This window comes from Apteryx mantelli, chromosome 17, assembly GCF_036417845.1.
Source record: "Apteryx mantelli isolate bAptMan1 chromosome 17, bAptMan1.hap1, whole genome shotgun sequence".
NCBI classification, from domain to species: domain Eukaryota; kingdom Metazoa; phylum Chordata; class Aves; order Apterygiformes; family Apterygidae; genus Apteryx; species Apteryx mantelli.
This window is the reverse complement of record NC_089994.1, coordinates 18049634-18073680: the sequence shown is the minus strand read 5'-3', so window position 1 is coordinate 18073680 and position 24047 is coordinate 18049634. Positions and strand designations below refer to the sequence as shown.

The window sequence follows — 24047 nt, the reverse complement described above, 5'->3', positions numbered from 1 at the left end:
AATTAGAAGCTGGGGGATGCATTTACAGTTATTCAGGTGGGATATATCTGAGGAGGGACCAGTGTAGCATCAACTCTGACAGCTGTTGTGTCAGGAGACAGCATCCTGCCCTGCCACAGAGAATGGACTGCATCATGCCAACATGCATTTTCCATCTCCACTGGCCATGAGGCTAAAAAATGCTGATTCACATGACCCAGGCACGGAGACTTCCAAGCTGCCTCGGTCTCTCGGAGTAGTGAAGGGAAGAGAAGGCGGTGCTGAAAGTCTGTCAAGACCTAAGGTGGGAAGAAACCTTGGCTGGCCAGTTTCAAAGCATTTGGATCAGGGATTAAGGTAACTGAGCTCCTGGCCATGGAAGCCTCTACCTGGCAGTACTATGGATACCTACTGGATGACACAAGTAAGGCAAACGGCAGAGACTGCACTGCTTCCCGGAGAACCTCCAAAGTGACGTGTGAAGATTATACTTTGCTAGATAAGAATCAACTCAGCCAGGAGGGCCTGGGGCACAGGATGGAGAGAGGTAACCTTCCCGACCCCGAGTGTGATCTGCATGTCTCTACCAAGTTACAGATGAGCAGAAGTCTGTGTGAGAGAGGGCAGCGGGGGCTGGTGGCAGAGGAACTGTGCTTGGAAGAACATGCTGTTTCAAAAGCGCGCAGGAGAAATGAGGGGGAAGTCTCTCCAAAGGTCTATGAAATACAGGTTGGCCAGCGGCGACCAGGTACCAGCAGGACAGTGAAGCCTGTTGTTTATAGGCTGGAGGAAAGTGAATACAGACGCCTGATCCAGGAGGGAGAAACAGAATGTGAAGGGAAATGGGAAATGACAGAGTACAAGATACCTTTGATTCAGAAAAATCTCAGTCACCAGGAAGGTTACCCAGGGAATGAGAAGGCAGCAAGTCCAAATGTAAATATGATCAACACTTTCCAAGGAACCTTGAGGAAGCAGATAAGCCGTTCAGACTCCGAAAGTAGCGTAGAGAACAGACAAGTTAATAAACTGACATTGAACTCTCCCTCAGAGGAAAATAAACCAAGAGTCCCAATCAGGTTGGATAGCTTTGAGCGAAATGCCATGCTAATGGATTACATTTTGCAAAGCAAACAGGAGACGACAACATCTGTTTCACACATCCCAAGAGAAAGCAGCAAGGCAGCTGAAAGCTTTAGGCAGACGGTTAACTTCACCCCTCAGACTGACGACTCTCCAGACCTTTGCCGGAATGGTCAGACCAGTGAAGAGGATCCAGTCAGGAAGCCAGAGAAAGATAAGCAGGTTGTGAAGAGCCTTGAGATAATGGTCTCTGCGGCTGCAAATTGTGCTTCAGTGGCTAGAAACACTGAAAAGCTTTCAAGACAGAACAGCAGCCAGCTCCTTGAGAGCTGGGAAAAGCTCGGAGGTGAAGCAGATGCAGGAATATTCGATTTGTATAGTCAGAAAAATACCCCACCAGCCCCTCCAGCCAGGTCCCACAGCAAAGAGAGTCTGGCATTAAGTATTAGCAAGACTATGGCAATGACAGAGGTGCTGCTGGAACAATGCAGCGATGCAGCAAAGCTTGCCAAGAAGCAGACAGCAGCCGCAGCTGAGTGCAGCGCGGACCAGCTAACTGGAGGAAGGATTCCAGGAGGAGGGGGCCCGGAGGAGCAGGAACGGAAGGGGTGGAAGAATCAGGAGGATGAGAAAGTGCTTAAAGTTGCCGACGCAAAGAAAACTTTTGAAAAGCATAAGCCTCCAGAGGGGAAGGCAGCAACACCACCGCCCAGCACAGCCAGAAAAGGTGAGGTGTGACAGCTCAGCTGGGAGGCAGGCTTGCAAAATGCCGATCTGGGTTATAGTGCTGTATTTCAAGGCTGAATTTAAGACAAATTGCAGGTGAGAGTTGAATAGCGAGGTGAGTTTGTAGTTGTGAAGCTTTTCAGGAAATACCTGCCTTGTAATAATCAAGCAACAGACGAGATCTACTCAAGGCACACTGGGATCTAGCAGATCTCTGGTCCTAATGAGGTAGGAAGAAAATCATGCATTGATTCAAATCTACTAGCAGTCTAATAAAAATACTTCTTACAGTGAAGCTGTTTTGTGAAAAGAGGGTTTGGTAGGTGAAGACTCTCCTGAATAGTAAATAAGTGTACTATCTAGTTCTTCTATATTGCTTTTCATGAGTAGATGCAATGGAGAAGCGCCTACATTATACTTTCTCCAACTTTCATCTATGCTTATTTGCCTCTGTCTCTCAATCCAATATGACTTTATTTTAATTTTAGTATAAAAGGAGGCTTTACTTTTCTTTAGGTTCTTTTTCTCCTGCATTGTGATTTAGCTGAATAAGTCTTTCAGGAGAGTGACATCAACTTGGAAACCATTTCACTGAAAAACTATGGATAAATGCACTTTGTTGAGACTGTACTGATAAAACAGTAGAGTTATGCAGAAATAGGGAGAGATTAGAAATGAGCGTTTGTCTGAAAGTTTGGATCCTGCAAGGACATTGGAGACCCATGCTGGTTAACTTACATCTTCTGTTTATTGATGATCTGCTTGGTTATTGTGGATTTCCTTATAAGGGAAAATAAACATGTTAAGGCACAGGAAATCTATACTAATCTTGAACTGAATAACATATTTACTTAAAAAATAGGTGTGATTATCCCACGATGCTGGGTACATTATACTGTCAATTACACTTAATCAGAGAAGTCATGAAACCAAGTCAGAATACAAACATTGTCACAGAGTTTGCATTTGTGTCAGTGATAACACAAAGCCTATAGCAATGGGAAACAGATCTTATCCTCTTAGGAAGTGTCTGAAGTCACATTATCGTTCTCATGATGTAAAGAAACAGGGTTGTGAAATATTTGTCACTGCAAACTATCTGCAGTCTGACAGATTTAAGCTTTGTACATGAAGCATTGCTAGTACTGGCTATTATCAGGGTGTCTGGATTATACTCTAAAGGCCCAGTCTCTTCACTCCTCATTGAGTGGGAGATTTGTCTGATTAAATGGTACAGCTGATATGGCATGTTTTAATCAGCCAGATCAGATGGAGTGATGTTTTCATCAGCAATGAGGCAAGCATCCTGTGTGGGGAATAGGAGAACAGGTGGATGCAATAGGTGATGTTACAGAAAAATGGGGTTAGAAGGCATAACAAGAAATCATGTTTCATCCCTAAGGCTATACTGGCTACAACTAAATAATTCCTGAGAGATGTTTATGTACTTGTTCTTCAGAAAAATAGTGAGGGAGGGTCAAGATAATCTATTCCAGTACTGAACTGTGAAAATGTTGCAATAAAGAACGGTGGGAATAATGTCTCATTTTGCCATATCTGTGATGCAGTCCATTTAAAAAACTGAATCTGTTTTTACATAGGCATCTGCCCAAGCCTCATGTTGCCTAGCTGAACAAGGAGATCTTGCTTATATTTGATTCCTTTTTTTATACCTCTGATTTTTCCAGCATCTTTGGTCCAACTTGATCCTAGACAGCAGGGAGAGAAACAGAACAAGATGACAAAAGGATTCAAAACTGGTTGAATAATGAGGACAAGACTAGGATATGTAATAAGTGTAACATGGAATGCTACAGGAATCACAACGCCAGTCTTCACGTTACTGATCACTGCTCAAAGCCCCTGCTCTTTATGTGGTGCCTGGCTGCTTTTTTTCCTACTATTAAGAATGATAGGAAGTGTCAACCCCAGGATATTCATTTTGTAAATAAAATACAGCTTGCTTTTTTCATTTTCTGTGTTCTGCTTTCTTGTCTCTCTCTTCCTAGTTAATCATCTGGTATAGCAACAAAGAAAATCCCATCTGTTGCAACTAATTGCTTCGTTTTTATTTGGTGTCCCAACATTTTAATTAGGTATTGGGACTGAAATCCATCCCCCCTCTTATTGCAAAAATAGGGAAAAAAGAAAAAATATATTTCATGATACTGGATAATTATGGAGAACAAAAATATATGAGGAAAAAGACTAGCTTGAATTTAATTAGAGATTTCCTTTCACTGTAAAAACCGCAGGCAGCATGTATTTCTGTGCCTTTCCTATAGACAAGTTGGTAGGGATGCGTGTGACATCTATATTACTACATATAACCTGCATGAGAGTGTGTATCTATAGTAATAAATGTGCTTTATGAAATGTGTTTTAAATCATTAATAACAATAATATAAATTATTAATAACCCTCCTGACCTAATGTTCATTTATTATTACCTGTCAATCTCCAGTGTCTTCCATCCAATTCAAGTATTAGACAAACGATGTCATCACAAGTGCTTGTTTGCCACAGCAGCCTTCCATGACCCTTTGGGGAGAAGGCTTGAGATATGACCCCAATTTACTGTGTCTGGAAGAGGTGCAGTCACTTGTGTGATATCACATAGTAAGGTGGAGCAGATTTGGGAATAAAACTAAGGAATTATGACTCCTAACCCTATGCTTTAATTCACATATTCATCTTTCTTCCCTGCCACATGCTCTTAAATACTCTTACGCACTTCTCCCTTTGTAGCTATTATTTTTAAAATCTGATTGAATGCATTGCTCTCGTTATCTTCATTTCATAATTCTACAGCTCCCCTTTCTGGCCAAGGATTGAATAAGGCCAAACCAAACAGACTTTGCTCTTTCTCTGAATAAACACTTTGCTAAATTTGGTGAAGAGATCACAAGGCAATGTTTCCCTGGGTAAACTACATAATCCTGTCTAAAATACATAAAATTAACCATAATCAAGAGCAGTTATATGGTGGCTGTTAGTACAATGTTATCTTGACAGCTGCTGAACATTTGATGATCACTGAAATGTCCCTTAAAAATTAGGCTGTGTTACAAGTTTAATAAAGCTTCCCTTGCCATTCAATATGTGCGCAATGTACACTGAGAAAACAAGGCAGAAAGAGTAATCTAATGCTATTACATGCACAGAAAATGGGTCTTTTTCATTGCAATCAGTTCAGATAGATTTCTCTGCATTAAAGAAAAAACACTATTCCAACAACGTTAAGTGAAATGTAGAGATCACATCACCAATTTCAGTGGGAGCAGCTCCTCCCAACACTGCTGAATTTGGTCACGTATCTAAATCATGAGGAACTAGGGGACGAAATATAAAAATACACAACTTTCAGGTAGGACAGTCTACTGCAATCTGACCTTCCATGTTATTTAAAGGTAATAATAAATCAACAGGTTTCAAGAAATAAATAGATAAACAGTGGTCACAAATGTTTTGGAAAGTTGTATAACTTGGGATGTCTGCAGTCCAGAAGACCTAAAGATAAATTGTCATGTCTGGCACATTTTGTGTGACTTAGAAGTTAAGCTGCAAAATAACAGGACTTCAAATTGCTGATCTCTCTAAACCCTCCGCAAGCCGTTTTCCTTCATTCAGAATATATTTAGCAATGAGGATTTAAGCAAATTGAAATGTTTGAGGCAAATTCATCCCTCAAGTAACTTTACTGGTCCTGAATGACTGGGTTGCCGTCCATCTAAGACTGCTCAGAGATATCAAGCCAAGTTGTATTATACCAGCTGAAGGTCCAGAAAGCCAATACAATTTCTCCTGGATAGAGGTATCAGGCACTTACATCTGTCCTGCTCTTAGGAGCTCCCCGGAGCACTGCTCAGGTCCTAATGAAGTCCCTCCAGCAAACAGTCAATGCTACACTGTTTTCCATGAAGGGTAGATTTTAATGTCTTATTTAGTTGTCTTAAAATGCTTATATATTTAGCATAGAGCCCACACGGTGTTGGGGAGGGGACTCGCACAACCACGCGCTCCCGGGTGCTGTTTCCAGTTCTGTGACTGATTTGTGCTGCGATGTGCGGCAAGCGAAGTGATTTCCCAGCAGTGCTAAATATTGCATCTCCCGAGGAGATAAAGAGGAGCTGCGCTCTAGACCTTTGAAAATAATCCACGTACCTTTAGACGCTTCTGTCTCTTCACTTGTTGTAAACTAGGGCTACTAACACTGCACCAGCAAGGGAGGCTGTGGGGCATAACGAGTGCGTTACCTTTAAGGCACGTTAAGATCATCATAGGAACAAACCGGTGCGATTTATTGCAGTGATGGAATAGATGCATATTTGCAAGCAAGCTAAATTTAGCTGCTGACATAAGCCTCAGAGGTGGAGTCTGTGGATATGGTGCTGTTTCCGTATAAAGGCTATGAAATAGATTGTTTGGAGCAATTGTGCATAGATGTAGAGGGTAAGATATGTGGGACAGATAAAACTAGTGAAAAATACTGAATAAATTCTGAACCCTTTCTGCAAAATTAAATTATCAGGCATGGTACTGCAAGTACAAACTTTGTTCTTAGTTCCTTGCACCTGGAAGAATTTGGAAATAGGATATTTTTCTTTATAAAAATTAGAATATGTGACATATTTTGGCATGTCGTTATGCTAACATCCCTCTGGCTAGACTTTAAGTACTGCTTGTTAGAATAATTTTATTCTGCTGAAATGATGAAGGTTACTGTTTAGGCTAGAACCAAAGGGCATTAAAAAATCTTACCTGTTCTTTGTCTGTTGTTGAAGGCTTCATCCTGAGATTTATGTCATTTCTTCATCACCTTGTACGGTGATCTTTTGAGCAGTAAACTGCTCATTAATCTAGGTGAGAATCTGAGTGATCTTTGGATCATTTCTATCCAAGCACGTAAGAAAGCACTAGTGAAAATTCAACAGGTATCATTTCCTTCTGAGTCAGTCCGGAGTGACTCTTCCACTGATGTGTCGAGAAAGCCACGCTGTTGGCGTGGCCTTCGGTGAAAATGTAAAAGCAGGACCCAAGTATTCATGTGGCAGTTTTTGAAAAGATTGTTTCAATCAGATTTCATAGGTCAAATTTCACTTTGAGTCCTGTGTACATGAAATACCACTCTGTTTTTAGATGGATGGAAAAATTGTACTTTGTTGCTTTTCTAGGCTCTTGGGTAGTGCTGGTGCTGCTACCTCTGGTATTCTCCTTCAGACCTGGGTAAAGCATCGGCTGGTACCTAAAATATCATTTTAAACTTGCCCACTGCTTTGAGGTAGAAGGAGTTACACATATGCAAGATTCTATTATTTTTAGTTATGAATACAGTTTTATATGTTTGCATTAATAATTTTTTACAAAATTTTAACCCACATGCACAACTTAAAAACTAATAATTTCATGGCAATTGGACTGGCAGTCAAGACACTCAGCTCTACCACTGACTCACTGTGTGACCTTCAGCAAGTCACGTATCTGTGTGGAAAATATGAATCACAATTTTTAATCCACTAAACTAAAGATTACCTGCAATTCGGCTCAGAGGCTGCCAAACTACTTTTGTTTTCATTTTTTTCTTTTTAAAGAGATTATTTGAGGGGTGAGGCTGGAGAGTAAGTGTGCTAGGTTGACTTTCAGAAGGAAGAAAGTAATTTCTTGGTAATTGGTGGTTGAGGGCAATTCATGGCAGGGATGCAGACTTGCAACGCTAATCTTTGGGTGTATCACTTTTTATCAAGGTGTTGCTAGGTACACAAAGGAGACTTTCCTGATTACTGAAGCAGTAGTTAAACATGTTAAGGTTTAACAAATGTTAAGTAACATTTGTCTGTTTAATTTGGAGCTACTGTGGCATCTGGTGTTTCCATCAGTTGTATTCTAGTCAGACCAGCAAAAACATGGCAAATATATCTGAGAGGCTTTCTGCATGTTTTAACACTCTTCTATCACTTAATGTGGGATAGTTTACAGTCCTGTAGAAGTTTCATGGGGGGAGAGGGTGTTCTTAACTCATCGCTACAGACGTATTTCTCCAAGTACTGAATGATTATAAAGAGAGTTACGGGTGTGTCACTCCCCTGAAAAATCAAGCCTCTTAAGCATCTAATGACATGGAAACAAATTGGCAAATATTAGCCAAAACATTTAAGGAGGCCAAACGAGCCTTTGTGTTTGGCAAATACTGAGCGATATGGGTATGATCGATCATCATTTGCCTGTGCTTGATGTTCCCTGGAGGAGCAGAAACATATGGTCTTTGGAGGTTATATTATCCTAGGTGCCTTGAGATATTTGCTGTACAGGTGCTAAGCTTCTTACTGTTTACTGCATACTATATTATTCCGTTAGTCTCTTTTCATTGAGAAGTGGAGATAAAGAAACTCTTTACAACCACATAAGCCAGCATCCCCAAAAGTGGCTTTACTCTTAAGGCAGCAGGGCAAATCTTTGATTTTAAGTCAGCTGCTGCCCCATACTTCACTCATTGCGGTGTGATTTGTAATAGAGGCTTAAGTTCTCATTTTGTCTCTGTTTTGCTGGCAGTGCTGTTTTCCATGTCACCGGTGGGAGCCAGCAGGTTGGCATGACAAAATGAAGTAACGTTGTTCAAGTATGGTTTTTAATCGCGGAATCGCTGGGTCTTTTCGCTGTTGTGCTTTTGGTGGGAGAGCGGAGGCTGGCTGGGCCCTGCTGGGTTGCAAGGACGCCAGCATCCTCCGACCGGGGGGATCGGCCTGTTTGTGCTCTTTGCGTTTCGCTCATCGCCATTAACGTTTGTAATTTACCCTTCTGTTACAACAGCCCTGTCCTTTAGCCAGCACCTACTGCTCTCCACTTGCCCGTGCCTCAAGTGTCCAAAGCACAGGAAAAGGATGAAGTATCGTCACTGCAAGGAGAAAGACAAATCCGAGCACTGGGCAGGGACAGAGCGGGGCAGAAGGTCAGGCGAGACACGGGCAAACCTGTGAGGAAGGAGGCTGAACCGGGCTGGGGAGCAGCGGGGACTGGCCGCAGGGTGCCGAACAGGCAAAGGGTCGGGTCTGAGGGGGGAACCCCGCTCCAGCGCGCCGCCGGTGCCCGGAGGGACGAAGGCGTGGGACAGGGGCTCCCCTCAGGAGGCGGCTGGTGGCGACACGCAAGCACCCAACGGCCGCCGCAACCGAGGGGCAACTGCCGTGACCGCGCGCCGCGAGGCTTATATAGGCGCGCCGCCCCCGCCCCCGCCCGCTCTCGCGCCCCCGCTGAGCAGGCGTGGAGTGGGGGGGGGGAGCGCGCGAGGCAGCGAGCGCCGCGCCGCCATTGGCTATGCCGTCTGCCACTCACCCCGGCCTTCCCCGCCCCCCCCTCCGCCGGGCGAGGCGGGCCGAGAACGCGCGGCACGAGGCGGCGCCCCCGGCGCGGGGGCGGGGCGCAGCGGACGGGGGCGGGGCCTCGCCCGGCGCTGCCGCCCCCGCTCCGCGGCGGTCAGTCGGGCGGCGGCGGCGGCGGCAGCGGCAGGAGGCGGAGGCGGCTCCGCCGGGCTGAGGAGCGGACGCGGGGAGGCGGCTCGGGATCGCGGTGCGCGGCGGCGGCGGCGGGGAACCGGGAACCAGGGAACCAGGGAGCGGGGGCGGGCCGGCGCCCTGCGGCGTGGCGGGCGGGCGGGAGGGAGGGCTGAAGGCGGCCCGCCGCGGGGCGGCGGCGGTGCCCGCGGGGAGGTGGTGGCGGCGGCGGCCGGGCGGGCTCTCCCCGCGCGGGGCCGGCGGCGGCGGCGGGCTGTCAGCGGCCGGGCCTGTGGGGGACGCGCCCTGCCGGCAGCGGCCGTTGGGCTCCTCGCTGCGGTGCGGTGCGGTGCGGCGCGGTGCGGTGCGGGCGGGTCCCCGCGGCGGCGGCGGCGGTGAGGGCCGCAGGTTGCCGCCCGGCCCCGCCCGCGGAGCGGAGCGGCGGGCGCGGTGCGGTGCGGCGCGGTGCGGTGCGGCGAGAGGCGGCTCCTCGGCGGCGGCGGGCGGGCGGGCGGGCGAGCCCCGGCCGCGGGGGGGGCTTTTGTTCCGCCCGGCTTTTCGGCGGTGCCCCCGCGGCCCGGTGCGGCGCCGGCGGGTGTCACCCCGCGCCTCGGTGCCGCTCGGCGGTGGGGAGGAGGACAAAAGATGACTCAAGGGGGTTTTTTCCTCTTTTTTTTTTTTTTTTTCCTTTACATTCGTCGCGTTGACCCGGTAGATGTCATGCCGTTACTAATGGCTCTCCTGAATCCGCTTGAAAGATATAAAAAGTCCTGGATGGTGTGACATGTTCCGAGGCTTTCTTTTTTTCTGTACAAAAAGCCACTTTGTTTTAATAGCAGCGTGTTAAAGGCCAGAATTTAAAGGTTGCTGCTTATTTTACTTTGTAAAATTCAGCTTCTTCTCAGCTCCTAATATACAGAAACACTTCCAGCCTGCAGGCACATAAGCGTTGGGCTGTAGTATCTCAGTGTAGACAATGTGATGCTGTGACTGTGCATGAGACAGATAAAAAAGGACTGAAAGCTGACCGGAAACAAAAGTAAAACTGATTGACTACAGTTTTATTGTTAAAGATAAGTGATATGCATTAGTGGTTTTTTTTTTTTAATAGCTGTAGTTTCAGTACTGTAAATGTCTGAGTGCATCTATTCAGCCTCTTCAAGCAGATGTGCGTGTGGATTAGCGCAAGGCCAAGGATGTTAGCAAAATACGAGAGTGACGTTCTGGATATCCTAGCCTGTACTTCATTTTTCAGTTTGTTAGTGCCAGTTCTTGTTTAATTTTAGGCCAGGTTATATCCGAATGACGTGACGTTATCCTCTCTCTTCGTGTGCCTTTACACGCACATGCAGGCGAGAAGCTCTGTGGCTGTTGGAAGTGTGGGAAAATGGTGTGAACTGGCACAGTCCATCTCTTAAGAAGCGTGTTCATATGTGCTGAATGCGTGATGGACAGAGAAAACAGGCGATATCTTGCGCGTGGGGTGGGAGAGGATATATTTGATTTTCTTCTGAATAGCAAGCATTGAATCATCTTTTCTTGTACAAGAGAAGAAACATTTCTCATGCACTTGCTGAGACATTTTATTTCAGCTAATATCCATGTTTGCTAAAACTGTGTACACAAAGGTAGAAGATCAAATACTGTTGTGATAAAGCCAATGCATGTTTGTTTTGTGTATTTTTCAGTATTTTCAGTAGCCATGATAAGACCTGACACGCTCCGGTATATGCGAGGGAGTATGTGTTTTGTGTTTGCTTTAATATAGTGCTTCATAATGGCAAATTTTTAATGGTCATTTGTAGCCTTTTACGCAGATTGCTTTAATCAGCATTTGTGTGTCTCTTTTATGTTCTCTGTTGGCATTACCCTATCTTCTAGCGAGCTGCCTTTTCAAACATCATTGGATTTTTCAAGTTAAATCTTCATGCTTATTGCATCTGTCACTTCTGGGATTCACTCCAAGCAAAAGGCAGAGATTCAGTGTAATGGCAGTGAAATGGAATGCACAGAAGGATAAAATATCAGCTTTCTTTAGTGATATAGCGAAGGAGTACGAGAGATCTACACTCAATAACTGTGCATTACATGCATCATGTTAAAGTTTAATAATAAGAGGTTAATGACTGCTTCATAAAATGGCTCATTAAAGCACAGTGTTGCATTTTGATTGTAAGAGCATTTATGTTATTGTTTTTAATTTGATTATTGATTCCAAGAAATATAATTAACTTGGATGCCAGCTTCCTATTTTGAAGACATGAGCAAAACACTTCCTGGCCTGAGTTTTCAACTTGGTGAGGTCATCAGTGCACCACTCCCAGGGCTAGGAATGTCCTTTTATGCAAACTCACAGGCACATTTTTTCTTGACTTTTAAAGTAGGGTTTTGTTTGTTTTGATTTTGTTTTATTGAGGCTTTTATGATAATCTCAGTCCTCCTCTAAGGATGTGTTGGAACAGAAACTCACTGAGGATTTAAGTGCCCCAGTTTAAGCATTTACAGGGCATAAGAACAAGAAGTAACGTCTGTTCTCTTCTAGTTCTTTCCCTGTAGCCTCCCCCACATAATATTTTTGGTCTGGTTATATTCTGGTTATTAAGTGTGAAGTTAGTCTGATTTGAAACTGCTTACAACTTCAGCTTGCAGTGACATTGGTTATGTAGCCATATCTGAAAAATCAGAATGTCTGGCTTTGGGCCGGTAGAGCATGAACTGGTATTTTTGTCATGATGTGCACAAAGGAAGGCAATGGTGGCATTACTGGGATGAATGCTATGTCAAAACTAAGGCAAAAAGCGATTTAGATTAACTGATGTGATGCAGGAAAGCTAGTAGTGAAAAGTGATTATTTTGGATGTGTTGAATATGCCAATGTAGTTGGGAATCTGTTATTGGGCCCCTTTTTGTTTATTAATAGAATTGTTTTGTTCTAGTTCTCTCATGTGAGAAATTGCACTAAAAATGGATTATTTGTCTCTTTTTGAGGTTGTAATTGTTCAGTACATGACTTTACATGTGTTAAAAGATGATAGCGTTGGGCACGTGAAGATCAGGTGACACCAAAATTATCCAGCTTCTAGACACAGCAATGACCAACCAAAGTGGTCCCAAGAGCAGGTTTTGGCTTTGTTCTGGAGGACCTTCTGATGCGTGGAGTCTCGCACCGATGATCTGCAGAGGAGCAAATCGACTGCAGAGGTTCATAACGGAATATACCAGGACTGTGATTCACTGCATCTAAATAAGTGAGCAAACGCCACCCTGTAATATTTTCCGATCTCTACATTGAAGGTTGCTCCTCAATAATAATCAGGAATTAGAAGTGCCATAAAAATCTTCCTGTTTATAGCATCGTTACTTTCATTCTATTGTAAATTAATTTTATGTGTGCATGTATATGTTTTTGCAAGGAATATAAGTCTGATCAAAACTAATGGCAGGATATGAACTGAGGTAGTGATATGGCATAAAATAAAGGAGGCTGTCTGGGCCCTGTTGCATGCTTGTTCAAACAGAGTATTTTACTTTACACTCTCCCGTAGCACTCTTCACAGACTCAAGATTTTTTTTGCCCTGAAAATTCAGTCCTTCCAAGAATGCTAATAAGACAGCTGTAATCTCTTTACAGCAGTCTTTTCTGTAAAAAGTCACAAAGCGCTCCTGCAACGGGAGTTGCTTTTGTGATGGAATACTGTAAACGCTTTAAAATCGTGCTGTGTAGGTCAGGTGCTAGCAAGGAACTTGACAGGCAAGTAGTGACAATGGCAACCTGTTCCTTTCTCTTAAGGGGGGAAAAAACCCCAGTTGCTCTTTAGGAGGCTGTCAGCCTGCCAGTGCTCTCATAGTGCCCGCTCTTAGAGAAGGTCTCCGCAGTTTAAAAGCGACCAAGCATGGGCTCTTCAACCATTTTTCTTCTTTGCTATATGCTCAAATGGGCCTAAAACCTTAAACTATAACTACTTACACACTTTATCCTGAAAGGTTCTCCAAGGTTTTCTGGATGTCCTTTGATGTTTTGCAGAATGCGTGTGTGGGGACCCTCTCTGCCTGCCCTGGGAGGAGGAAGTGGTTGCTGAGTTCTTAATACTATTTTTTTTAATCTAAATTGTCACTTGGTTGTTGCAGTTAGAGATTAAAGGTGAGGGAAAAAGGAACCAATAACTAGCAAGTTCTTCTCTGTTATTATCATACTCTTGTCTGTCAGAAGGTCACTTGCTTCTCCAGACATCTTCAGAATCTTATACGACAGGCAGGACCTGAATTTCTAATGCTAAAAGCAAAGAGATTGTGGGGTTTTTTGTTTGTTAAAAAAAAAAAAAAAAAAAGCAGGGGAGCAACACTTTCTGGTTGCCTTTGTACATAACAAGCCTCAAGAAAGTGCACAAGAATGAGTTTAGTAGATTAAATAGGATTTGGACTGTTTTCTTTTGCTAATTTCGAAAAGAAGGTAAAATTGTTAATGAGTTAGATACCAATGTGGAGTCACCTGCATTGGAGAAAGGAAGGAAGCATAGCTTCACTTCTTCAACATTATTGCTTTCTCTTATTGAAATGTTGTTATACTTTGAATTTTATACATATGCTTTTTGCTATGAGCACGTACTAACTCTTTCGAGCTCTAGCTCTGAGTGGTAGAGGCTAGATGTGGTCAGATAAGTTACAGTGATTCTGCTTGACATTGAGCTGGGCCTCTCAATCCATCATAATTAGTTTTTCTTGTCTCCCCTTTTAATAATTTAATTTGAAAAAGCAGTGGAAATAAAATTAAAATAATGGTGGGATCTGACTTAAACTGATTAAAATTCAGTCTGAGGTCATCAAGTGCACTAAGACGAGCTAGCAGCTTTCATCTGGAATATTGTTGATTGTGTTGAAGTCTAAATGTTTCCTTTAAAGAAGGGTCATGGGTTTTCTGTGGCTTACCAAAATAGGTGCAAGTCCTCTCTAAATATTGGCTGTCTGTAGTGTCTATTTTTGAATATACTTAATCTATATACAGTTCCTTTTGGCTGAATATTAAAGCAACCACTTCTGAATTGTTATCAAATATGCCTGATCAGAATTTCTTAAAAGCAGAGGGTGGGAAAAAAAAACCAAACCAAACCTTGTTTACATCCATGTATGAACCTAGGGAATACACTTCATCTGCAATTCCTGCTATAAGTAATCTTGGGAAATTAGATTTCGGATCACTCTGGTCAGAGTATTTTGAAATGTGGGAACTTATCTTCCCTCCCCCTTCATCCCCTTAGTTCTGCATATAGTTGCCATAGTTACTGTGTTCTTGAGTCCTTGAAAAATCCATTGTTTTTCTCACATATATTTAAGTGCTGTATTGAAACATCACATTTTGAAGGATTCTCTTGCCATGCAAGTCTGAAGGAGCACCTGATACCCTATGATACTGCAAATTTGGATATTGGACGTGTGTCAGACACAATCAGACAAACTGATAATGGGTGTAATTAGCTCCACTAGGGATCAGCAGACAATAACAGATTCAAACCATAGCGAGTACTCTGTCCCTTGGGCATTGAGGCAAACTGGCAGTTCTGAGCAGATGATCACTTGATATGGAAGATAGTCATCAGCAAGAATCAAAGGTAAGGTCCCCAGCTCAGTACTAGCGTTACCTTTTGGAACAGCTTACTTTTTCCCCCCCCCCTCGCTTTACCTAAAATTCTCGCCACGCGTTAGTTCATACTGGGATCTTAAATGCTTGACTGATTAAGGGTATATGCTTAGCATTTAGTTGTTGTTTTTCATCATATTGTCTCCAATTACTGTTACAAGTGTTTCTTGCAGTTACCTGTGTGAAACAAATCAATACCCTTTCTTCCAACTTGGGAATGTGAGGTTAAGTGATTTGCTCAAGGTCCTTCAGATACTAGTTGGAAATACTAAGTGTAGTCCCCATTTTACAGGTGGTTTATATATTTGCATTGACATAGGGTATCTTGGGATGGAGGCGAGGGGGGATAAAGTGCCATTTAGCTTTTCAGCTGTTAATTTCCACAGTATAATGTAAGTAAAGAGCACTGCAGTATCCTGGAGGTTGGAATAATAGGCACAAAGCTATCTTGATTAGATGGATTGGTTGAGTTTTGGGAGTTTGCAGGGATTTTTTTAACTAAAGTTCAGTTTTGGATCTGCTGAGATTGCTTTGCAAGGTGGGAAAAATTCCTGAGCCAGCTTAGATGATCACTGTTTGCCAGAGGTACTTCAGCAATATGTACTTCTGCTTCAGTACAGCATGAAGTGTAGGCATAGCTCTCCTTGCACAAAACACCTCTACTGAATGTGGTGCTTTTTAGCATCTTTTTCCTGGCCACTGCTACTTTCTGGAGCAATCTGCTAAAATTCTGCCTGGTGTCTTAAGATGCTTTCTTTGAAAGGTGGGTTGCCTTAATTTGGCTTCCTATTTCTCCATGCTTTAGATTCATGTATGTAATCTCTGTACTCCTCACATCACTCCCTGATGTTCCTTTGGGGGTAAAGGTTATCTTTTTTGTTCTTTTTATGTAGTGCTTACCACACTGATCTTCTGGTCTGCTAGGGGAATTCTTAAGCGCTATGATAAATCACATAAAAACCAGCTGGGGCTTGTCTCAGTGTAATACTGCCTCCTGTTTCATTTGGTCTTATCCAGTAGCCTTGTAAATGGGACAGGAACTCTCTCAAAGGGTTGAGAGTTTAGGTTGTATGCATAGTAGTGCAATTGTCAAGCCAACAGGTAAGTAAAGCTTAAAGGTCATCAAGTGCAGGCTGTAATTCTTCATTCCCCTTACAGAAAACAAGTTCCCCACCTGAAAGTCCCCCACTGAGAGCAGCCAGCTGCAGGCACCCTCCCCAAGAAATCAGTCTATGCCCAGTGCCTGTCCGAGCGTGGGTCTCGCTGCCGGGTAAGGAGAGAGCGGCAGTGGGAGTGCTGAGAGGTGCTGGCGACAGTTCGATGCACTGCATGTCTTTGGCACAGAGTGCCTGCAGGTGTAGGAAGGTTTTTCTGCCTCTTGCTTCTGAAATCTTTCTTTATAGTGTACCAGGAATGTTTATAAAAGCTGCTTATTAAGCAGCCCTACCTAAATACACTTTTATAAGTTAAATTTTTTTATGCCCACCTAGAGAGGTGACAAACATGCTTCATGTTACACTGATGCTTTGATACCAGCTGGCACAGGTTGCTGTTTTCTCTGGTACGGTGAGTGATGGCTGGAGTGTGCGGATGGACTTTGTGCCTAAGCATAGGACAGCAACTTTGGCCTGAAAAGGATCAACGATAAAGAACATCTGTAAGACAGAGGAAACGTATTTGAACTTGGAACCCTTTGTTAAAATAGATGTTTGAGGGGCTGTAATTGGCACCACAAGATAAGGATTTAAAATCAAGTCAGCAGATTGAAATATCTGGATTTCAGTTTTAGCCTCCTCCCTCTTTCCCTCCCCCCAACCCTGATTTCAAATTGCATATTATGGAAACAGGACAGAATGACAATGGTACTCTTTGAATTATAGGCTGTTTGGCCAGAAGAGCTGGCAGGACAGCAAATGGAAATCTGGAGAAATACGTGCCAGTTCCTACTGTGAGAATTGAGATTCATTTTGCAGCTTATTTGTTCAGCATTAAAATCTGAAACCGCTTAGTCATGTGCTCACTCAGTGTTTGCGTTGTCCAATTTGAACCTTCTGCGTCTTCTGTGTCAAAGATACTGTCTTGTCTTTGGCAGTTAATCACTGTTCCTTTTATTTTGAGAACAGCAAAAGTAGTTCCACATGAGTGCCTCACCTGTTGGATGGGTATTATCAACTAGCTTGAGAAGCAGAAGTCACTGAATTGGACCCTAATTTACTTGGATGAAAGTATTTCTCAGAATACAGTAACCAAGTCCATTACTGCCTTTTGGAATACAGAGCGTCTCGGTTTAAAATCGCAGTTTGGTATCATGATGGACCGCATTGATGTATGCTCCAGTGTGGCTGTGTCAGGTCCCTGGGCAGTCATGTTTGCCATTACGGGGCTGGAAACAAATTTTGGACAACACAACGACTGTGTCTGGCTGTAGCGTTAGTCCAACAGGCATTGCTGTTATCGCTTGGCCTTCTTGCTCCTTTCTGATCGTATTCCTCAGGGCAGTGCTGTTTTTATAGTGGATTCCCTGAAGATTTTGATATTTTGCTCCATCTGTGCTGGATGTATGCTTCCATCTAGCAGACCAGCAGAGTGTTTGTGGTCAGGCAGGGCCATCTGGAGAATTCTGCATCCTCACTTGGTCAGTCTGACTCACACTTGGCAGGTCTGTTTGTGAGCCTTGGTTGTGCTGATCTGTTGTTTCTGCTTTATTTCTAAGTTGTGAGGAATTTGTCCCTGCTAACTTAATGTTTACAATGGAGAGCTTTCTCCAGGTCTTGGTGTCATGATGGTTCTCAGACAGCAGTGTTGCGATGCACTGGAAGGACCTATGACCTTTTATCCGTGAGACAGTCTTTGTCCTTAAAACTTCTTCAATGTTTATAGTTTCTTCCTGTGGATACCAAGACATGTTGTAATTTAGGAGGAGCAGAAAAGAGTTCATTAAATCCTTTGGAGATTTCTCCTTTTGTTAAATCTCCTTGTCATTTTTTAGGGAATGACCCAACTGATTGTAAGCAACTAGAAGCATTGTAATCTGTCCAATAATGTCTTAAAGCCAATGAAGTTTAATAGGAAATGTGTTTATCTTAGAAAATACTGTGTTAATCAAGTTACCTTCATGTCTGCACCTCTTTTGTGTTTTGCAGAATAAGAAACCCTGAATACGTTATTCTGTCTGGGCTTTCATGTTAGGCTCAGCTCCCAGCACCTGGGTTCTGCTGTCTATTTGGCTGCTAGCTTAAGTTTATCATTGAAGAGGATAGACTGTATCCTATATAGGCAGCTGAGTTTCAGGTCCAGAGGCTGCTGGTGAGCTGTTTTGTCACATATATAGCGAGACTTAGGTTTCCTGTTTGTTTCATTTGGGTACGTTTGATTGCTTTGAGCTGTGGGAGCAAATAAAGTCCTTTTCTAACACGATAGAGTCCTAACAGGAGAAACAGTGCTTATGCCTTCGCTGATTAGTTGGAAAAGGTGGGACCTAGTGGACTCCAGCTGGATTAAAAGACCAATCAATGACTTGGTGAGAAATTAGTGAGGTTATCTATGGTGGAGAAGAGCTCTTTCTCCCTTCATAACCACCATCCTTAGCTGGTACTATGCTTTCTCCCACAATTCATTTCCCAGGTTAAAAAAAATATAGCATGTGATGTGTCCGTTAAGAATATGATCTGGAAGAAGCCTGCATGTAACCTTTTAAGAGAGCAGAAGAATTCAGCAAATTAGAGTAGCAGCTTTCAACAGATTGATACTTCCTTGTTAGCTTTGTCGCACTGATAAGAGAACTAGGTCAGCTCTATAGAAAAAGCATTTTATCTGCATACTTCTCTTAACTGGAGTCCTGGAGCTTGATTGCTGTAACAGGCTTGCTGATTTGCAGTTCTGCGCAGGGGGCTGTGCTCTCTGCCTCATGTTTTCCTCGGGGTCAAAGTGTGGTCTGAAGCCCTATTGCTTGCTGCTTTGTGGCATGTGCTGCTTTTACTGTAGGGGTGATGCATTCGGTCCCCAGGGGTGTAAGTAGCATCTTCCATCACGCTGGTGTAATGTCTCTGGCTGAAGTTCACAGGGCTGTTGTTCAGCTCGGGAAGTATATTACTCTGTCTCTTGGCAGTAGATGAGGATGCAGTGTGCAGAGAAGTATCTCTGGTGTTCATGCCAGTGGAGAAAGTGGAGGACAGTTAGGGCTCTTGGAGTGGAGCAGATGGAAGGCTAAGGCCTTCTGCGGTCAGCTGCTGGGACAGCAGTGCTCTGAGGTGAGAGTTTGTGTACCCTGGCTCCGGATTCTCCTTCGCTTATCCAATAAGGCTTGGCTGGTGCTCTCCAACTGCGTAGCTCTAATCTGTCTCTGGTGGCAGAAAAGTGGAAGCTGAAGTGTAGAGACGGGCTCAGGCATCTGGGATGCTTAATCCACGGATATTCTGGTGCTCTTTTGTGCATGTATTCTGCATGTTATTTTGCCCTTACGAAGTTTTGTCCTGGGTTTTATTGCTGTCATCTGTACTTTGCTCTCCCTTCTTGTCTTCTGATTGTTGCACTGTTTTTATTTTTACTAATCTTTTTAGTGCTGTTTTCATTAAATTGGCATCATCCAAATATCCCCAAATGCAGCACATATCACCACCTATGAGACTGGCTGCTTTAATGTCAGCTGGAAGAAGGCATTATTAGAGATGTAAACCCAAACAGTGTCCCTTTTGTATCCCAAAAGGCTCCAAAGCGCTTGTTAGTAAAGCTGGAAAAAATCACCTTAAAAACTGACACCCATCCCCTGTTTGTGGTCTACGCTTGTATTTTCAGTCATGTTATTTCCATGTAGTTCAGGCAATTTTTCTTCTATTTCAATTTCAGGACCTCTTATGCAAAGCTAGGAATCGAAAATATAGAAAGGTTTTTGTAATCACCACTACCCAATGTTGAAAACAATAGGCAAAGATCAAATGAAAACCAGTTTCTTTGTAATATTGGTAGTTAAGAAGTAGCTAACACTGGCAAGGTATGAGGCTTGACAAAATATCTTCTTGTGCTTTCCTGTTTCTGTTGTAGATTATGGTGTCAGTTTGTAAGATACGGAGTAGTTTGGTGTGTGCTTAAAGTTTCGTTTTCAAGTGCCATCGGACTTTTAAAAAACAAACAAAAAACCCACTCTACCAAGGAAATGCTTTTAGCTTCTTAGAAGGATTGTTTCCAAGGGCTGTGACAGTTATTCTTTTTGTCTGTGGGGTTTGGTGCTGCTACTTCCTGGCCTTTTTTGGAGGTTGGAGGTTGCTGCTGTGACAGGCGGCAGGAGAGCACGTGTTGCTCCTTGGCTGCCTCCCCAGAGCCCTTTAGAGGAGGTGCTCTGCAATTTCAGATCCAGGCTTTATGTAACTACTGTAGTGTTTCCCTTTGCCAGTTAACCATCCCATTGATGTCCTCCTGATAAATTATTTTGTGTAATGATTTTTGTGTGCATTCATTGCTATAGCTTTATGGTAGGTGACGCAGATTAAATGAAGCCAGACAATGCTCTGTTCTGGGTAATGATTTTCAACTGCAATGTCCTTTTGTCACTGTAAATTATGGTAAATGAACTAATGTTAGACTGTAAGATATAAGCTACAAAGCAGTATGAGCAGTAAGATCCCCCAGGAAGATAAATTGCATACTCGGAAATCTTCAAGTGAAAATATCCACTGTATCCCCATGTGTGCTTGAAAAGATTGTCAGCCACAGCATGGGAGATGTGCACTTTAGACCAGCATGCATAGGATAAACTCTTAGGAAATAACATGCTTCTTGATGATGTCCAGAAGACTTAAGCATTATAGACATTTCTGATTTAGAGTTCTTCGTATTACAGTGACCTCAGCATGATTGCTTCAGGGTGCAGCTCTGAAAAACAGAATCATATCAAATATTTCACAGCTTAGGACCAACACCTTGCGCTTTGTCCAGGATAGCAATTTCAGCCTATTTAAATTTTGGGTTGTGTTACATTTCTGAATGTGCTGTGCTCCCCAGTTGAGATATAATCAAATTCCCTGGTAGTTTGTGGTTTAGGTTCCCATCCCAAAATAGAATCTTGCCAGTGGTATAACAGCTGGAAATTTCAGTATTAAGTTCATATTTCAGCTTTTTGTCTTTAAAATGAAGTGAAATCAGATGGCAGGATCTTGCTCAACCTAGACTTCAGTAACCAAAGACTGAAAATAATCTGTTCACAAATACGATGTATTTTGGAATTGTGACCATGTGTAGTAGTGTTCACCCTTGGTCTAAATAATTCTGAACATCTGAAAACAAAAGTTCTGTCAGTAATGGACTTAATATGAATTGATTTGAAATGGTGCACCATAGAAGGAGTATCCTTATGTTTAAAAGTATAGGACTGAATCAAGGTATTCATGGTTGTTCCTTTTTCTGCCGTAGGTTTCGTGTGAATTTGGAGAGCGAGATGAGATTTTTGTGGTCATGTGAATTTTCTACTTCTTCCCTGCCCAAATATTGCAAGACTTAATATCATGAGACGTAGTTCACTGATTGACTTGATACTTGGAGGGAATATCAGAGAGGGGGATGAAGTCCGCTTTCAGCCTTGTTTGTGACATGCTGGTTCTCCACTTCAATAACCGCTGTAACTTGCTGCGTGCGCAGCGTCACTTCTCTGAACTCGCTCGCAGAACGCGTCCTTGCCTCAGTTTCCTGTGGTGGTTAGCTTGCTGTTTTGGGCTTATCGGGCTACATTTGTTCAGTTTCAGAGGACTGATTCTCTCCACTCTCCTCACTATCTGTGCGGCTCAGCAGCTGGGGTCAGTCGCAAATGCTTGCCTCCTTGCTTCCCCCACGTATGTTTTCTCCCTTTCCTTGCTTTGCCTAAGGAGGGTTTAAATGCCATCCTTAAAATGATCTGGAAAACTGCTGCCCTTTACTTCTAGATGAATGATTCTTATGAGACGTTTTAAGATACTACCTATGCAGTATGGTAGGGCGGTGAAACATTTGTGTGAAATATGCATGTGATTAAGCGTAAGGCAGTGTGCCTCTGCAGGTGTGGATGTGCATTTGTGCTTGTGTGCAACGCGCTGTGCACACAAGTGGCTTACAGAGAACATCCGGACGTTGCAAAACCAAGCGCTCTGAAGTTAAGAAACGCTAAAATTAAGTAATTAAGAAATACCTGGGTAATACTCATTTGTTCCTCTTTTCATATGCATTAGGACACGGCTGTTACTTGCAGTCCCGCAGTCGCCAGACTCTTGCTTTGCTCAGCCTGCAGGACAGCTAGCGCTCGCCCTGAGCAATGGCTGCTGCAGCTAGAGAGAGTTCTCGCTGCCTGTGTTAAGCAGGAGGCGCAATGAGATGGTGGTGGTCTTACGGCCTTAAAACCTCCGAAGGTTTTATCCTCAGTTCCATATGTGGCCCTGTACCTTATTTACCATATGCTGTTCAAAGTGTTCTGAAGAGTGAATTACTAGATTCCTTGTGGACTGGTGCTTACTCTGCAATGTCCAACTGCTTCGCAGATGTGGCCGAGCACTGCTGTCAGGGAGAGGGTGTTAGTATCATCACTGCGCCGTGTGGAGCACTGGGGCCTCAGGTTGGGAGCCCAGGTTGAAATATCTATGGCCTGATTACTGGTTTAGGATTATAAAGACTTTCTGTTCTTTTTTAGAGAAAGCTTTCAGTTCTGAACACTCATCGCTTTTGCAGATTAGATTCAAGAATCTCAAGCCAGGTGTTTAGAAAAATCTTGGACTGTGCAGTCAATGCATCAGTATTTGAGAAACATCTGGACTTCCCTGTATCTGCCCCTGTGGCAGAGGCATGGAAAATCCCATGTTCCAGGGCAGCGTTCAGCTGTTTCACCAGTGAGACTCTTCCCTCTCCATCTGTTGTCCCAGTCTCGTTGCTGATGGGGCAGATGTCCTCTGGTATCGGTCATCCTTGGTACTAGTGGCATTGCCTGTAGTGTGTCTTGATATATATATTTTTTTCCTTATCTGCTTCTCATTTGTTGATAGTTATCTCAGACTGTAAACTGTTTAGTTCAAAGCTGCCATTAAAGTGTACAGTACCTCTTCAATAAGACTCTAATTTAAATGGAGGTTGAGGGGCTCTTACCATAAACAGATGCAAATTTTCTTATCTCATTGAAGTTTTCCATTTAAGGAAAAGCCCTAGTTCTATCCAGTCCCGAGTACCACCATTTTATAAGGAAGTATAGTTCCCTATCTAATTGATTTATATCTTCCCCCCCCCTTTTTTTTAATGTAGCCTCCGGCTGATTGTGACTTAAACTAGCCTTTTATTTCAAATGTCGCTCTTTCCAGAAGGGATCGCAATCACATGGGCTGAGCAGGATTTTGCCATTAGTGGGGGGTTTTCCTGTAAGTGTTCCCTAGCAGGATGCGTTTCCTCTTGCATAAGCAGGCTGAAAACCCTCCGAAGCCGCAGAAATACATCTGTTGGATTCTTTAAACAGATAAATCCTTTATAAACAGGAAAATGGGCAAACTCATGGTAACTCTTGTGACACATCATGATGGAAGATCAGAAAGAAATGGGATGAAAAGTAGCACTGTGCAAGTATGTCTCATGGCATTCTCGGTTTCCAAGATCTCTTTAAATGCTGACACAAAGCCCAGCCTGAACTATATGGCGGGCACAGTCAGAGAGAGATGAAGAAGTTCAGTGTGAGGTAGAATTCAGCTGGAAGTCACTTGACATTAAAAATAAAAAAAATTTTTTTTGAAGGATCTTTCGTACGGCCCCATACAGGACATGCTGGAAGATGCTCTCTGTGTCACAAAGCGGGATCCAGGAGATCAGTGCAGTCGTAGATGTCAGCACTTCCATTGTAGCTTGTCTTTGCAGGGTGTCTGAAGCTTCTGTTTCAATTTTGCTGAGGGCTGTAACTTTGGCAAAATTCAAACCCCTTTCAACTCTCTGTGGTGAAGTTTTACATCCTCTAAATTTGTACTTTGCTAAGAAAGACGTTTCCTGTTTAGCAAGTATATGTTGATGGTTCCAGCTCCTTAGTTAAGATTTAACAGCAGAGACAACGATCTAATTAGACTTCCCTTCTTAAAACTGCTACTCTAAGACCTCTTTCTATGGGTAAATCTTTAGCATCTCCATAGTTAACTGTGGTTGGTGAAACA

At 43.3% G+C, this 24047-nt stretch overlaps 1 protein-coding gene across 4 annotated transcripts in view; it reads left to right on the top strand.

Annotated features, from left to right (window-relative positions):
* The first annotated feature begins 222 nt into the window (after nucleotides 1-222).
* The window catches only part of CORO1C (coronin 1C), a 62312-nt gene continuing 38487 nt past the window's right edge, over nucleotides 223-24047 (top strand). Inside the window, exon 1 of one of the 4 annotated variants that reach the window (XM_067307167.1) lies at nucleotides 223-1789. In XM_067307167.1, the coding sequence (XP_067163268.1) occupies nucleotides 355-1789 (1435 nt within the window). In that variant the 5' untranslated portion in view covers nucleotides 223-354. Of the gene's footprint in view, nucleotides 1790-9269; nucleotides 9352-9975; nucleotides 12524-24047 lie in introns of those variants that run through there. The other 3 variants (XM_067307166.1, XM_067307169.1, XM_013946294.2) reach the window with 3 other exon arrangements.